Genomic DNA, 15,944 nt, shown 5'->3' on the forward strand with positions numbered 1-15,944 from the left:
ATCTATCTATCTATCTATCTATCTAATATCTATCTATCTATCTATCTATCTATCTATCTATCTATCTATCTACTATATATCTCATATCTATCTATCTAATATCTATCTATCTATCTATCTATCTATCTATCTATCTATCTATCTATCTATCTATCTATCTCATATCTATCTATCTCATATCTATCTATCTATCTATCTATCTATCTCATATCTATCTATCTATCTATCTATCTCATATCTATCTATCTATCTCATATCTATCTATCTATCTATCTATCTATCTATCTATCTATCTATCTATCTATCTATCTCTCTATCTCATATCTATCTATCTCATATCTATCTATCTATCTCATATCTATCTATCTATCTCATATCTATCTATCCTATATCTATCTATCTCATATCTATCTATCCTATATCTATCTATCTATCTCATATCTATTTCTCTATCTCATATCTATCTATCTATCTATCTATCTATCTATCTATCTATCTATCTATCTATCTATCTAATATCTATCTATCTATCTATCTATCTATCTATCTATCTATCTATCTATCTATCTACTATATATCTCATATCTATCTATCTAATATCTATCTATCTATCTATCTATCTATCTATCTATCTATCTATCTATCTCATATCTATCTATCTCATATCTATCTATCTATCTATCTATCTCATATCTATCTATCTATCTATCTATCTATCTATCTCATATCTATCTATCTATCTATCTCATATCTATCTATCTATCTATCTATCTATCTATCTATCTATCTATCTATCTCTCTATCTCATATCTATCTATCTCATATCTATCTATCTATCTCATATCTATCTATCTATCTCATATCTATCTATCCTATATCTATCTATCTCATATCTATCTATCCTATATCTCTCTATCTATCTCATATCTATTTCTCTATCTCATATCTATCTATCTATCTATCTATCTATCTATCTATCTATCTATCTATCTATCTATCTATCTATCCATCTATCTATTTATCTATCTATCCATCTATCTATCTATCTATCTATCTATCTATCTCATATCTATCTATCTATCTATCTATCTATCTATCTATCTATCTATCTATCTATCTATCTATCTACCTATCATCTATCTGTCTCATATCTATCTATCTATCCCATTTTTTGTGTACGTGCATTTTCAAACAGCGCACTGTATATTGGGGGGTGCGTAATTGCATCCGTAATAACCAAGGGGATGCCCAAAATACAGTGCAAAACTGCGGGGAACAGAACACATCTGGACCTCATTAGGCTAAATAGTCCTTTAAATCAGGAGTGGGGGAGTTGTGCGCATATGAACAAAAAAGTACAGTATAATGCGCAGACCTGCACGCAAATCACCCTCGTTTACAGTGCCAATATGTTACGCTGCAGCATGTATATTTGCGCATACGCTCGTCCACAGGAGCGCTTAAGCATTTTTACCGCTATATTAGGGAGCATTCACACGGGCGAGTGCTATTGGTCCAGGTACTGGAATCATAAACCTGCAATCTCCTATATATGTGCTTTAGGTTTTGCAAGGAAAACGCATGGCGGTACACGATTATCAGGCACATGAAAATCACATGCTATTACAATAGTAAAAACAAAAAGTTGCATCGCATTCACATGAAAAGCGCGTTTATCTGCGATGCAATGTTTTTTTCACCTACAGGGAAGACTGGGCGATTTTTGGACAGAATCTCCCAAAAATAGGACAAGCCGAGATCTTTCCATCTCAGAGCATCGCTGGGAGAGAAAAATTGCCTATGTGAATTAACTAATTAAGGGCTTCAAGAAACGAGTGCGTGCGCCAATCCTCTCACCGTAACGCAGCGTATTTGGGCATGAACAAGTTTTGGAGAGGGTAATAATCAGGCTGTTAAGCGTGTCGGCACATAGTACTGCAATGTATGCATGCGCAGGACTAGTTCACAGGCGCGCGATACTCCCTTTCCGTGGAAGTGAATGGCTATTAAAGCTTAGTATGGGCTAGCTGTCTTCTGCTTCTCATTACTTTTTCTTGGACCTGCCATAGACTTCTATGGAAGTTTAGCTGCATAAAACGCAGAAAGATAGGGCAGGTCCTCTTGTTTGGCAGTCATAGGAAATGCGCAGGAGAAACACGCTCATGAAAACGAACCCAATGGGTTTAATTCGCTGCGTTTTGTGGGCATGATTATCATGCGCGCGCATTGGCGCATAATACTGTTCTTTATGCGCACGCAGGGCCTGTTTACATGCGCGCACAACATCCCCCCCCTAACTTCACAGAATTGCGCAGCATATTGCGCATGTGCGTTTTGCATGCACATTTGCATACCTCCCATAGACTTCTATGGGGACTTTTGCTGCACAAAAAAATAGGAAGATAGAGCCGGTCCCATTAACGAGAATGAAGCCATTGACATCAATGTATTGCATGTGTATATTTCACGTGCGCAAAAATACCCCTGTTTGAAGAAGCCCTTATTCGGACGAGAATCGGCCATTCAAGCCACTGAGCGCTCACATGATGCGTTTTTAAACCATGTAACAATGAGGACCATAAAAATAAAAAAAAGCGCAGAACAGCAAGTGAAGAGGCCAACTTACGTTAACTTTTAATATGTGGAAAAACGGATGACGCTTAAATGACTTTCGTGAGTAAAAGGCAAAAACGCATGAAAATTGCACCACAAAATGAGTCAATCGTTCATGGAACGCACTTCGAGGTGCAAAATATTAGGTAACAGTCTCCGTATGTGGCAAGTTGGGGTATAAATGTGTTTAGGGTGCTGGCACTTATGGTTCTACCACAGAAATAGTCTGTTCTTCCGCGCTATTGTCCATAAAAACCTACGGACCCCAGGACATTACACAGACCATCAGAGAGTACAGCTAATTATTTTACGCCATTTGCGTTGGTATCATGTGTTCAGCCTGGGATCCAGCAGCATGCTGGCACTTATGGTTCTACCAATACAACAAGCCTACTTTTATCTTGTAGCCTTCAGGAAGCCATAAGTGATAATTAGAGGATGTGAAGAATCATCACTGCAATCGTAACATCACAACACAACCTGCCAACATGTGCCATATGGTCCAATGCGGTGTGCAGTAAAATACCTGCAAGTGAAGGCTAGGGCGGATTTCCGGACTGTCCGCATGGGAAATCTGCATCATTTACAGTAGTAGCAACGTCAATGAGGTTTCCAAAATCTCACACTGCAGAGAAAATCCGCCCCAAATCAGTGTGGAAATTGCAGAATTTAAATGCACAGCAGCTGCCGCGGATTTGCGGTGCGGATTCCATCTCTTTAAATGAGGGATTGAATCTTGCACTAAAATCTCTGTTACAGCGCCTCCTAGCAGGACGGCATTCCGCAACGGAATACCCACAGCAATTCTGCAGGAAATACGCAGAAGCCAAATCTGCACCAAAATGGCGCGAATTTGGCTGTTTTCAATCCCTAAATTTCAAGTGTTAACTCTTTCCAATCCAATTTGTATCCCGCTTTTCCTAGGGGGCTTACTCTTTTTCTGCTGCTATACAATGGCGCTATGTGCTGGCTAAAGCCAGTACTGCATGAGGTGACACGTGGGATAGGCTCCGACAGCAGAGAGGCTGGCAATATACAGTAAGAGAACCCTGACGGATGTCTTCCAACATCAGAGCTGTACAGGCTTAAATCGTAATGTCTTCAGAGGTCAGACAGTGGATTGGAAAGGGTTAAATTCTGCAGCATAAATGGACATGCAGAGGATTTAGAATTTGCAGCGTTTTTCAAAAATGATGCAGATTCCGCACCATGTGAAGTAGATTTCTGAAATCTCCTCCATATGGCTTGTACTGTAAACGATGCAGAATTTCTGCATTTACTGCCTGTGCGAAGGCGGCCTACAATCTGGACCAAATGATGTTGGATTCTGATGCAGATTTTGCGCTGCGGAATGTCCACTGCAAACACCCCGCAGCAAATTCCGCCCCATGTGGACATACCCTAAAGGTGAATGCTACAGGCCAAGGCCAGATCTTTGTAATAACTGTATTATAATGCAGCGGTCTGCCACAAGGTTGAAACCACAAAGAGCACAAAACTAAAAAAAACACCAGTATAAAGAATTGGCGCCCCCGGTCGGGTCACTTCTGTGCATCCCAGCCCTCCTTAAACTCGTGGAGATTTTCTTCTGGCCTCCACTCTCTCTTCTCTACTCATTAAACCCCATCTGTTTAACTATTAGTATTTTCAGGAAATCCAGGCGAGGTGCTGGAAGGCCACAGAATTATTTTTGCTTTTGGCTAACACCCCCACAGGCTTTCCATGTTTCCTAGATACTAGATTTTGGCTCTCCTTCTGACTTTTGTCCAAGCCACAGAGAAAAGTTATCACACAAATTACTGTCTAAAGTATACATGAAGTCTTATAAACACCAAGGACTCGCTCTGCCCAACTATTAACCACTTGGAAGCAGCGAGCGCCAGGAGATCAATGTGCTGAACACCTCCGCCCAGGTCCCAGTGTGTGTGTGTCCCCGAGTATATAAATATGTACAGATGTATATTTATACACAAGCATCTGTGCAGAGAGATGGATACTTTTTATACATGTTTATCGGTCTACGGATGTAGCAAAAGTTAACCTGACACTTTCTGTGTTATGATAACTTAGTTGCAATGTGCTTCAGTGCTGTAAGTCGAGTCATCACAATGCAGCGGTCATCTTAAAGGGATTGTCCATTCACCGTTGGCAGTTTTAATGTCAGGTGGAAATGTGTGAAAATGACAACTACAGCTGTACTTATTTGTCCTTGGCCCTGGTGATCCTGCGCTGCAGCCCCGTGGTTCTCCCGTTCTTTGTTGACCTAGGTAGTCAGGTGACCACTGCCTGCCAACTGTTCTCCTGGCATCAGCGCTCACATCCTGGGCACCATGATGCCAGGAATTTGGAACTGTGATGCTGCAGCCTTTGATTGGCAGGTAGCGGTCACCTGACTTGCACTGTCGACAAAGACCAGAAGAACCGCGGGGCTGCAATGCTGGATCGCCGGGGCAAAGGACAGGTAAGTACTGCTGGTTTTATTATTTTCACACACCTGCTCATGGAAATTGCAAAAAGTAAGTGGACAACCCCTTTAAGGCAGTCTTCCAAGTTATGAAAATGACATCTTAAGGGGTCCCCCACGGTGTAAAATAACAAAGCAGCTGATACTCGCCTCTCCCTGCTCCCCACTTGTATCCTGCCAGCGGCTCTGAGTCTCCACAGTGCTGTTTCTTTACAAGCTGCAGTCAGCCTGTGACGTCCCATAAACCGTCTGCTGCAGCCAATGACAGCGCCTGATGATAATTACCGAGCATTGTCATTGGCTGCAACAGCTTGTTTGGAGACGGCTCAGGCTGACTGTGGCCTGTAAGGGTGATGTCAGCAGGGAAAATGGAATCGCAGAAAAGGGACAGGCGGGTAGCGGAGAGAGGTGAGTATCAGCAGTTTTGTTAATTTACACCATGTGGGACCCTTTAAGATGCTGTTTACATAATTTGGACAACCCCTTTAATGTTTACGTTATGTATTTGTATGTAATGCCTGTAGAAATGTTTGTTTGTATTTGTGTACATATATATATATATATTTATACTACATATCCACTCATTGTCGGAACCCATCCCTCCCCTAGAAGTTGTCAGAGTGGAATTAATCTTTCTCTGTGATTGTAATGTTGATGAAAGTGATTACAATATCAGAGCAAAAGCATCAGTTATTGTGTGGAAACTGATCCCCTTGTCGGGAGGCTCTAGTACCGTGTTGTACCGCCTCTAGCTTGGATACAAGATGTGATACAGGCGAGCATGGAGGCTCTAGGACCCTGTTGTACTGCCTCTAGCTTGGATACAAGATGTGATACAGGCGAGCATGGAGGCTCTAGGACCCTGTTGTACTGCCTCTAGCTTGGATACAAGATGTGATACAGGCGAGCATGGAGGCTCTAGGACCCTGTTGTACTGCCTCTAGCTTGGATACAAGATGTGATACGGAGGGCATGGAGACTCTAGTACCCTGTTGTACCGCCTCTAGCTTGGATACAAGATGTGATACGTGCAGGCATGGAGGCTCTAGTACCCTGTTGTACCACCTCTAGCTTGGATTCAAGATGTGATATGGGGGGCATGGAGGCTCTAGTACCGTTGTACCACCTCTAGCTTGGATACAAGATGTGATACAAGGGGGCATCGAGTCTCTATTACCCTGTTTGTCCGCCTCTAGCTTGGATACAAGATGTGATACAGGCAGGCAAGCAGTCTCTAGTACTCTGTTGTACCGCCTCTAGCTTGGATACAACATGTGATACAGGGGGCATGGAGGCTCTAGTACCCTGTTGTACCCCCTCTAACTTGGATACAAGATGTGATACAGGGGGTATGGAGGCTCTAGTACCCTGTTGTACTGCCTCTAGCTTGGATACAAGATGTGATACAGATGGGCATGGAGGCTCTAGTACCCTGTTGTACCCCCTCTAGCTTGGATACAAGATGTGACACGGGCTGGCGTGGAGGCCTACAAGTTCCTTATGGTTTCCTGCGGCATATCGCTCCACATTTGCTGTAATGCAGCCTCTAGATTGTGCAAACTCATACGCTGTTGCAGTTGGCGTCCCAGAGGATCCCATACATGTTCTATTGGTGATAAATCTGGTGACCGGGCAGCCAGGGAAGTGTGACAATGTTGTGGGGGCTTCTGTGACCCCCTTGTGTGTGCGGCCGAGCATTATCCTGCTGGAAGACGCCATGAGAGGAACACATGTGGCTGCAGGATGTCCTGAACATATCGCTGAGCTGTGACTGTCACTACTAGGTGTGACCGACTGTCATATGTGATGGTCCCCCAGACCATCACACCAGCAGGGGGAAGTGTGCCAATCCATAGCAAAGGCAGGATTGAGGCGCTCACCTCCAGACATGAACATGGTTGTCGTCAGTGCCTGGACTAAGCATCGATTCGTTGCTGAAGACAACCTGGTTCCACTCAGTAGCATCCGGTTTTATTGTTCACAAGATCACTGCAAACGAAGGCAACTATGGGTGTTAAGGCCGTACACATAATGGACCTCATGTGACCAAATGTCCTTCAGTCAAGTGCCTGGAAATAGTTCCGACAGACACAGGGGTGTAACAATGGTGCCCCCTGTCTCTGAAAAGTGGAAAATGAAACAGTTACGGCTATTCGTGTTTGTCGTACGATCAGATGATCCTCTTTACTGGTGGTCTGTTGGGGGTCCTGAGCCCGGTCACCTTGTGTGCCCTCACACATCCACTGGTCCCAACATTTCCTAACAGTCTGATCAGACACTCCTCTCTACTGGTGGTCTGTTGGGGGCATCCTGAGCCTGGTTACCTTGTGTGCCCAAATCCCCTGGTCCCAGCACCCCGTAACAGTCTGGTCAGACGCTCCTCTCTACTGGTGGTCTGTAGGGGGCGTCCTGAGCCCGGTCACCTTGTGTGCCCTCACACATCCACTGGTCCCAACATTTCCTAACAGTCTGATCAGACACTCCTCTCTACTGGTGGTCTGTTGGGGGCATCCTGAGCCTGGTTACCTTGTGTGCCCAAATCCCCTGGTCCCAGCACCCCGTAACAGTCTGGTCAGACGCTCCTCTCTACTGGTGGTCTGTAGGGGGCATCCTGATCCCGGTCACCTTGTGTGCCCTCACACATCCACTGGTCCCAACACCTCCTAACAGTCTGCTCAGAACGGCCGGTGGAGAACAATTCATTGCTACGACCATCCAGCTTCTCCCATCCCAATATTGCGCCCCTCTCAGACTCTGGTAACGGGGTGAAATCTCTTCTCTCCGTCGTAGAGGCGTCTAGTGGTCAACAAGCTCTACAAGCGGAAGAAGAGGTCACTACACACAAGCAGCCTCCGAGAGCCTTTTATAGGCCAAGGGGGGAAACCACTTTTAAGGTCTCCGCTGGCAAGACCGTTCATCTAATCACCACAACTCTCATCATTTGTATATCAGCCTGAGATGGAACTGCAGGACGAGTTTTGCAGCAAAACGACAACTTCTTCTAGAGGCCAGATTGTTTTGACAAAGAATACACATGTATATATCTATACATATGTGTGCATCTGCATATATATATATATATACATATGAATTTGCATATATGTATGTGTGCCTGAGTGTACATCTGTATATCTGGATGTGTGTGTATTCCTGTAACACTTGTGTTGCTCTATGTATAGGAATTTATATGTGCATATGTACCGCATATATCTATAGATATATATATAATCCATTGGTAATAACTGCAGTGTTCACCCCCTCCTGCCCGCCGCCCCTTGCTGCACTGTACATTGCACATAAGGAGTAACTTGCTCCATATTAAAGTTTGAGGTTAAACTTGCTGCGAGGAGCAGCAGAATATTAGACAGGGAGCTAGGAGGGGTGAGGGGGACGTGGAGGGGCCTGGGCTTTGTCTCTCCGTACAGTAAATGTCTCTCTCCCTCTCCCCGCAGCAGCAGCTCTTATTCCCCTCAGACTCTTGTGGTTTCCATATTATGTGAGGGAGGCTTTGGCGCCCTTTGTGCGGCTGTGAGAGGCCTCCCTGCGCCCTCTAGGCTGACACTCCAAGCCCAAGCTCGGCTCTCCGCTCCCCGCACACTTCTCAGGACACAAACAAAAACCTAAAAACAAGGGGAAAAAGTGGGACCGAGCAAAACAATAGTAAGAACTAAAGAAAGGACTTGGGAGCGGAGTCCTGGGCGAGCCTTCAAGGAGCTAGTGCTGCGCTTGTCTTCTGACGGGCCGAAGGAGATGGGGCAAGACAAGGAGCAAATAATCAATCGGAAGCAAAGAATACAAATAAAAATGGTCTTTTATTGAGCTGTTAAAGTGGGAACATGGAGGTGAGTCAGTCAGGAGTTACAGGGAGGCTTTAGCCTTGAATGCCCGCTGGAAATGACTCCTTCCCGGGCTTCTCCTGGCATCGTGCCCAAGAATGCATTTACAATCAGCTATATGGGAAACATATATACACACGCACTAAAGGAGCGCATTTACTATGTGGTTAATATACACACAAGTGTGAGGCCGGAGAAGAATGTCTGATGGGGTGTCCTCAGTTCCCCTGAAATCACCCGTCGCATATTAGAACATGAGCAAATACTTAATATGCAATGGACCTGATTCCATCCAAAACTTAAAGGGCCACTCATCATGTCGCTATCCCCCCAGTATATATAAGTGGGCTAGGGTTACCTGGGTTAGTTATATCTTTTTGTCTGAAACTCTTGGTCTCTTTTTTCCCGGATGGTCATGTGATCTCAATTCTGACCCGCTCAGATCTACTTTGGGATTATGGATTCATTTTCTAGTCTGTGTGATGCTGTTGCATGAATCCTACCACAGAAAATGCATTGAAAGGGTCACAGACACCCCTGTCACAGTAACTGCTGATGATCACACAAGTATAATAGAGGAGGTCACAGCTCATCCTCCTGACTGCATACTTATGGGCTGTAGCTTACTTAGTTGAATATAGAAGGTGATCATAATTCAATTGCCCACCTGCAGACGAAAATGGTATAGCCTCAGCTAATGATGTGCTGATGCATTATGGGATTGATGTAAAAGAGATGGTGCCTGATAAGTATCAGAGAGGGGGTTGCACTGCAAGGAAGTGGCTGCAATACACAGAAGAGACCTCCAGAGTGTGACAGGCAACCAGATAAGGATGGAAAAATGTGCTTACATGAACGTGGCCCTTTAAGAGTAGAATATTTGTCTATAAGGGGTGGTCTACAAGGAAACTTCATAACGTCCCATAGGTGCCATGTTGTAGGGGTGACAACTTCTTAGAAAGTTCTTAAGTCTCCAGCGCCATGTAGCCCTCTTCTATGGATTTCAGGCCATGCAATGATTAATGGCTGATTTATAGCTGTAAGTGGAGGAATGTGAAGATCACAGCCCGGCTCCTAATTACAGGAGAAGGGGGGTGGACTCGCTGCCCCCCTCTATAGAGCTATAACTCACTAATGTATGGAGCTCTGACACTTGCCTCAAGATCCTGTGGAAGGAGTATCCCATTTGCACTGCACCTTACTGCACCAGCTAAGACAACAATGATAGATGTGACCACAGACGGCGACTGGCAGAATATGGGGATGATAATATATTGATTGGAAATGAGTATATATACAAAGGAGAGATACACTGAAATCACTCTATGTATCCAGTGCGAAGTATATACATATATACACCAGTGCATTGCAGTCCCATTCATTTCGATGGCAGCGCTGTTGACATATTCTCGGACCTAGGGGAATGAAGTTTCTCCGTATGGAAAGCGCTAAATTGGTGTAACGAGTCTTAAAAAGAACCTGTCATGACCTTAGAGTCTGGTGAACTGAGCCATGGGGCTAAAAGTAATGGAACGGGGAATCTGGGGAGCACTGTTTCATACCCACCAGGTGCACCATTCCAGTACTGCGTACCCACGAAGTTGGCACACACACACAGCATGACTCTTCAGCCGACTCTCCCCATAGAGATGAATGGGGATGTGAGCGCACACAACTGGCTGAAGAATCTAGCTTTGGGCATGCCTCAACTTCATGTGGACACAGTGCTGGACGGGGTATGAAACAGCTTCCTGGACTCCCCATTCCATCACGCTTGAGCCCCATGATGTAGTTTATGGGACTCACAGAATATGACAGGTTTCCTTTAAAGGGGTTTACCAAGTTATAACTTTATAGTCAGTGGGATCCAGCCACTGGCACCCCACCAATCCCAAGAACAGGTGTCCGGTTAGTCCCAAGTGAATGGAGCGGAGGCCAAACTGGCACGCTGCCACTCCATTCACTTCACTGCCACTCCATTCACTCTGGGACTAACTGGACATCCATTCTTAGGATCCAAAAAACTTTTCAAGTTGGCATAACCGCTTTACCTAATTGGCCAGGCAATGCTCCCTAGTAGGGGGCGTAACTATAATGGATGCAGACAATGCAGTCACACCCAGGCCCTGAAGGTTCAGGGGGCCTATAAGGTCTCTTTTTCCCATGTAAGATGTACAGTACCATGAATGAAGTATTACAGATGGGAGGCCCTGTTAGAGATTTGGGACTGAGGTCTATTATGCCTTTACTACCCAGGAATACAAAAATGGCAAAAAGCTCTAAAAAAATGTGACCCCTTCATTTGATGGGGGCTTGGCTCGCAGACCCCACTGGTGATATCTCCCAATCTGTACCAGAAAGTATATATAGGGTATAATTAGGGATCTGGCAAAGCATATGCCTTATTTGTTGAGTGCCAGTGGGGGCACCAACAAATCACAAGGGTATTTAGAAACAGGGCTAGGGCAAAAAATTGGATCTTTGCCCTGAGTGAGAAAAAACTTAGATGGGACTGTATTCTGGTCTATAATGTTGATGCATAATACAGGGTGCAGCCAAAAAGACGAATCCAGCCCTATATCTCGGTACGGATGTCCTATATCGAAATAACAATAGCAGACTTGACTAGGAAGGTGTGGATACGCTACACGATGGGGGTCCGGAACATGAATTTCAATCTTGTGTTGCAGCCCCTATAGGAGACAGAGAGTAAAACCAAGAGTAGCATGTGAGAAGCAGAAATCCACTTTCCACGTCTCTCTTAAGTCTCGCGGGACTCTGCCTAAAGTAAGGATGCATACTCGAAGGGGGCAGATAGGGGCAGATCATTCTGGTGGTCGTCCATCGTCATCTGCAGGAGATTCAGCTACCAATCTGTGTTGAGAGTCCCTGGAATGAAAACAGATCCGAGAAGGCAACCGCGCCAAATTCCAATCCATACATTAACGCTCAAATTTGCATAGTCTTCTAATTAGGTTGAGCTCTTACTAGAAATCTGCATTACATCGGCACTGAATCGGCGCTTCGCCGTTGACTACCGCGGTCCGGTTATGATCATGTCTGCCCTGGACTGCACTGTCGACCGGCTCCATGTATGAATCATAGCAGACGCAATCTAGTTGAGCGTACTTCTTTACTTCCGTCAAAGCACTTAAAGAGATGCGGAAAGCGGATTTCTACTTCTCACATGTTACTCCTCAACTTTGGATTTTACTCTCTATCTCCTACAGGGGCCACAACACAAAATTGAAATCCATGTTCCAGGGCCCCCATTATCTCATCGTGCAGCGCGTCCATGCCTTCCTATTCAAGCACACTACTGTAATTTCAATATAGGACACCGATATTGAGATACAGCGCTGGATACGTCTTTTTGATGTCACCCTGTATTCTTTTTCTTGCACTGAGGCGATAAAGGGTTAAAGAACAGATACAATGTAACAGGAGCAGATACAATGTAACAGCGGCTGCATACAACCCACAGATCCACATCCTCAGTTTTCCACATTAACACCAAACTTCAGGCAAAGTCTCTGCCCCATGCAGAGCGCAAGACCCCCCTGCTGCACCCCCCATTCTAAAGGAGACCCAGAAATGGCCTCGAAACACCCTCCAACCGCAGGATCCCAGCGAGCCATTGGCTAGCAGCCCCATCCATCATTGCTCCCTGCAGAAGGATTGGTCATCCCTGCTCTGTCTAGACACTTCCTTTGTGTCAGGGGGAGGGGAGGCTCACATTCTACATTGTACAGTTCCCTCTCTTATTTATTTTTTTACTTTTTTTCCTCTCTGGCTGGGATAGAGCAATTGCAAAATGTGCAGAGCTCAGCAATTCTGAGCACTACAAGGAAAGGAAACCCACCCTCCTCCTGGTGCAGGGAGGCTGCAGCACTCACACATTGCTGCTATTCTTCTGCAAAATGCACATTTCCTACTGCCCCCCCCACCCCAAAGTCACCCCAGCCCCCCTCCCCCAACACCTGCACACATACAACATAATAACTAAGGCAATGCAAAAGAGAAACTTAGTGAAGCCACGTACCATTGTCATGCATACAGTACGTGGGCACTTTAAGTGGAGCAGGGCAGCTTCATGACTGGCAAGCTAAAGGGTAAAGTTGCCCCTGAAGAGGTGGCACAGCAGCAGGCTGGGGAGGGCCGTGCAGGGGGTCAGTCCGTGCTTCTGCCCCCTTGGGGTCCCTGTGCCGGGGAGGTGGGACACTTTGCACAAGTTGCAATCTCTCCGCCAGCTCCTTGTTTATTTCCGCAATTGCTACAATTTGCATAGTTTCCTCGCTCGACCAATAGGAGGAGGGGAATGGCCGCTCCGGCCGGGGCCACGTTCTGAGCCCCCGGAGTAGGCCCTGCCAGGAGGAGGGAGGGAGGGAGCGCCGGACAGCTCGGCCTGCGGCTCCTGCGGCATTGATGAGGGAGGAGGGGAACTTCTCTCTATTTATTATTTCCTACTTTGTGCTGGTGGCAAAAGAATCTGCCCCAGAGCCCCACGTGTGCTGGGGGCCAGCATGCTGGGACCTGTAGTGCTGTAGCAGCAAGTAACCAGAGACCATAGTGTTCTACAGAGTCCAGCAATACTAGAAGAAGAGGACTGCATCTCATATCCATCTATCTATCTATCTATCTATCTATCTATCTATCTATCTATCTGTCTATCTATCTATCTCATATCTATCTATCTATCTCATATCTATCTATCTATCTATCTATCTCATATCTATCTATCCATCTATCTCATATCCATCTATCTCATATCTATCTATCTATCATCATCTATCTATCTCATATCTATCTATCTATCTCATATCTATCTATCTATCTATCTATCTATCTAATATCTATCTATCTATCTAATATCTATCTATCTATCTATCTATCTATCTATCTATCTCTATATCTATCTATCTATCTATCTATCTATCTAATATCTATCTATCTATCTATCTATCTATCTATCTATCTATCTATCTATCTATCTCATATCTATCTATCTATCTCATATCTATCTATCTCCTATCTATCTCATATCTATCTATCTATCTATCTATCTATCTCATATCTATCTATCATCTATCTATCTATCTATCTCATATCTATCTATCTCATATCTATCTATCTCATATCTATCTATCTCATATCTATCTATCTATCTATCTATCTATCTCATATCTATCTATCTATCCATCTCATATCTATCTATCTATCTATCTATCTATCTATCTATCTATCTATCTATCTATCTATCTATCTCTCATATCTATCTATCCATCTCATATCTTATCTAGCTATCTATCTATCTCTTATCTATCTATCTCTTATCTATCTATCTATCCACCCATACATCTAATATCTATCAATCTATTGCTCTATCTATCTATCTCATATCTTTCTATCTATCTCCTATCTATCCTCTACCTATCTATCTATCTATCTATCTATCTATCTATCTATCTCATATCTATCTATCCTCATATCTATCTATCTATCTATCTATCTATCTGTCTAACCATCTATCTATCTCATATCTATCTATCTCATATCTATCTATCTGTCTAACCATCTATCTATCTATCTCATATCTATCTATATCTCATATCTATCTATCTGTCTAACCATCTATCTATCTATCTCATATCTATCTATCTATCTAACCATCTATCTATCTATTATCTATCTATCTATCTATCTCATATCTATCTATCTATCTATCTATCTATCTGTCTAACCATCTATCTATCTCATATCTATCTATCTATCTATCTATCTCATATCTATCTATGTGTCTAACCATCTATCTATCTATCTCATATCTATCTATCTATCTATCCATATCATATTTATCTCTCTAACCATCTATCTATCTATCTCATATCTATCTATCTAATATCTATCTATCTATCTATCTCCTATCTATCTATCTATCTATCTCCTATCTATCTATCTATCTATCTATCTGTCTATCCTCATATCTATCCAATAGAAGATGTTGGTGGAGATATGGAGCCGGCATTTGGATGTCAATTTGCCCAATCGTTTTGTTTTCAGGGAGATAATCTACCACTACAGGAGTTTGGAGGGGGCAAAGGAGTCTAGAGGGGAAAGAAGAGTCTGGAGGGGACAGAGGAGTCAGAAGAGGACAAAGGAGTCAGGAGAGGACAGAAGAGTCTGGGGGGAAACAGAAGAGTCTGTCAGAGACAGAGGAGTCTGGATTGGACAATGGTCTGGAGGGGTCAAAGGAGTCTAGAAGGGACAGCAGAGCCTGGAGGGAGCAGAGGAGTCTCTAGGGGTCAGAAGAACCTTAAGGGGACAGAAGAGCCTGGAGGGAGCAGAGGAGTCTCTAGGGGTCAGAAGAACCTTAAGGGGACAGAAGAGCCTGGAGGGAACAATGGACTCTGGAGGGAACAGAGGTGTTTTGCACAACTTTCTCTGATGTTTCCATTCAGAACACATGGATGCTCGGCCCGAGCCCAGCAAGCATGTGCATGGCTGCCCTAATGATGAGGTTAATTACACATAGTACTAGCCGTGATGCCATGTAATGGTGCCCATAGATGTAAGACGTTAGATCTGCAGACAATCTAATATCACTGGGGCCTGGCAGACCACTGGAACAGTACATCCATGTTTATGGGGATTTATTGCCTCCATTGAACCACACTGCCTCTCCCTAACGTGGAACAATGATTATTGGAAATATTTCTCACTGTTTGTACCTTTTAGGAACAAGCATATCAAGCTGGAGGCTAATATTCCTGTGTAATACGCCATGTGTACTATATCCACAAGTACAGTCTTGGCTTTGAATACAATAGGAACTGCTGCATGTGAATGTCCATTAGCGGCTCATGCACATGGTGCAGTAAGTCCCTGTACAGCTGTAGAAGTGTATGGGCTATAGTGTACCTACACATAACATATATACATACAATCCCAAATCCAACATACACACATTTGTACGTTTCAAATACACAACTAGTTTCCATAATATGGCGCTATACAGAGACGGCATAGGGCGG

At 44.1% G+C, this 15,944-nt stretch overlaps 1 protein-coding gene across 1 annotated transcript in view; it reads right to left on the reverse strand.

Moving 5' to 3' along the window:
* NFIA (nuclear factor I A) overlaps positions 1-13,164 on the reverse strand; it is a 305,334-nt gene extending 292,170 nt beyond the window's left edge. Inside the window, exon 1 of the mRNA XM_066597741.1 lies at positions 12,956-13,164. Coding sequence (XP_066453838.1) covers positions 12,956-12,964 — 9 coding nt within the window. The 5' untranslated portion in view covers positions 12,965-13,164. The remainder of the gene's footprint in view (positions 1-12,955) is intronic.
* Between the last annotated feature and the right edge of the window lie 2,780 nt (positions 13,165-15,944).

Source organism: Eleutherodactylus coqui, chromosome 3 (genome assembly GCF_035609145.1).
Source record: "Eleutherodactylus coqui strain aEleCoq1 chromosome 3, aEleCoq1.hap1, whole genome shotgun sequence".
Classification (NCBI taxonomy): domain Eukaryota; kingdom Metazoa; phylum Chordata; class Amphibia; order Anura; family Eleutherodactylidae; genus Eleutherodactylus; species Eleutherodactylus coqui.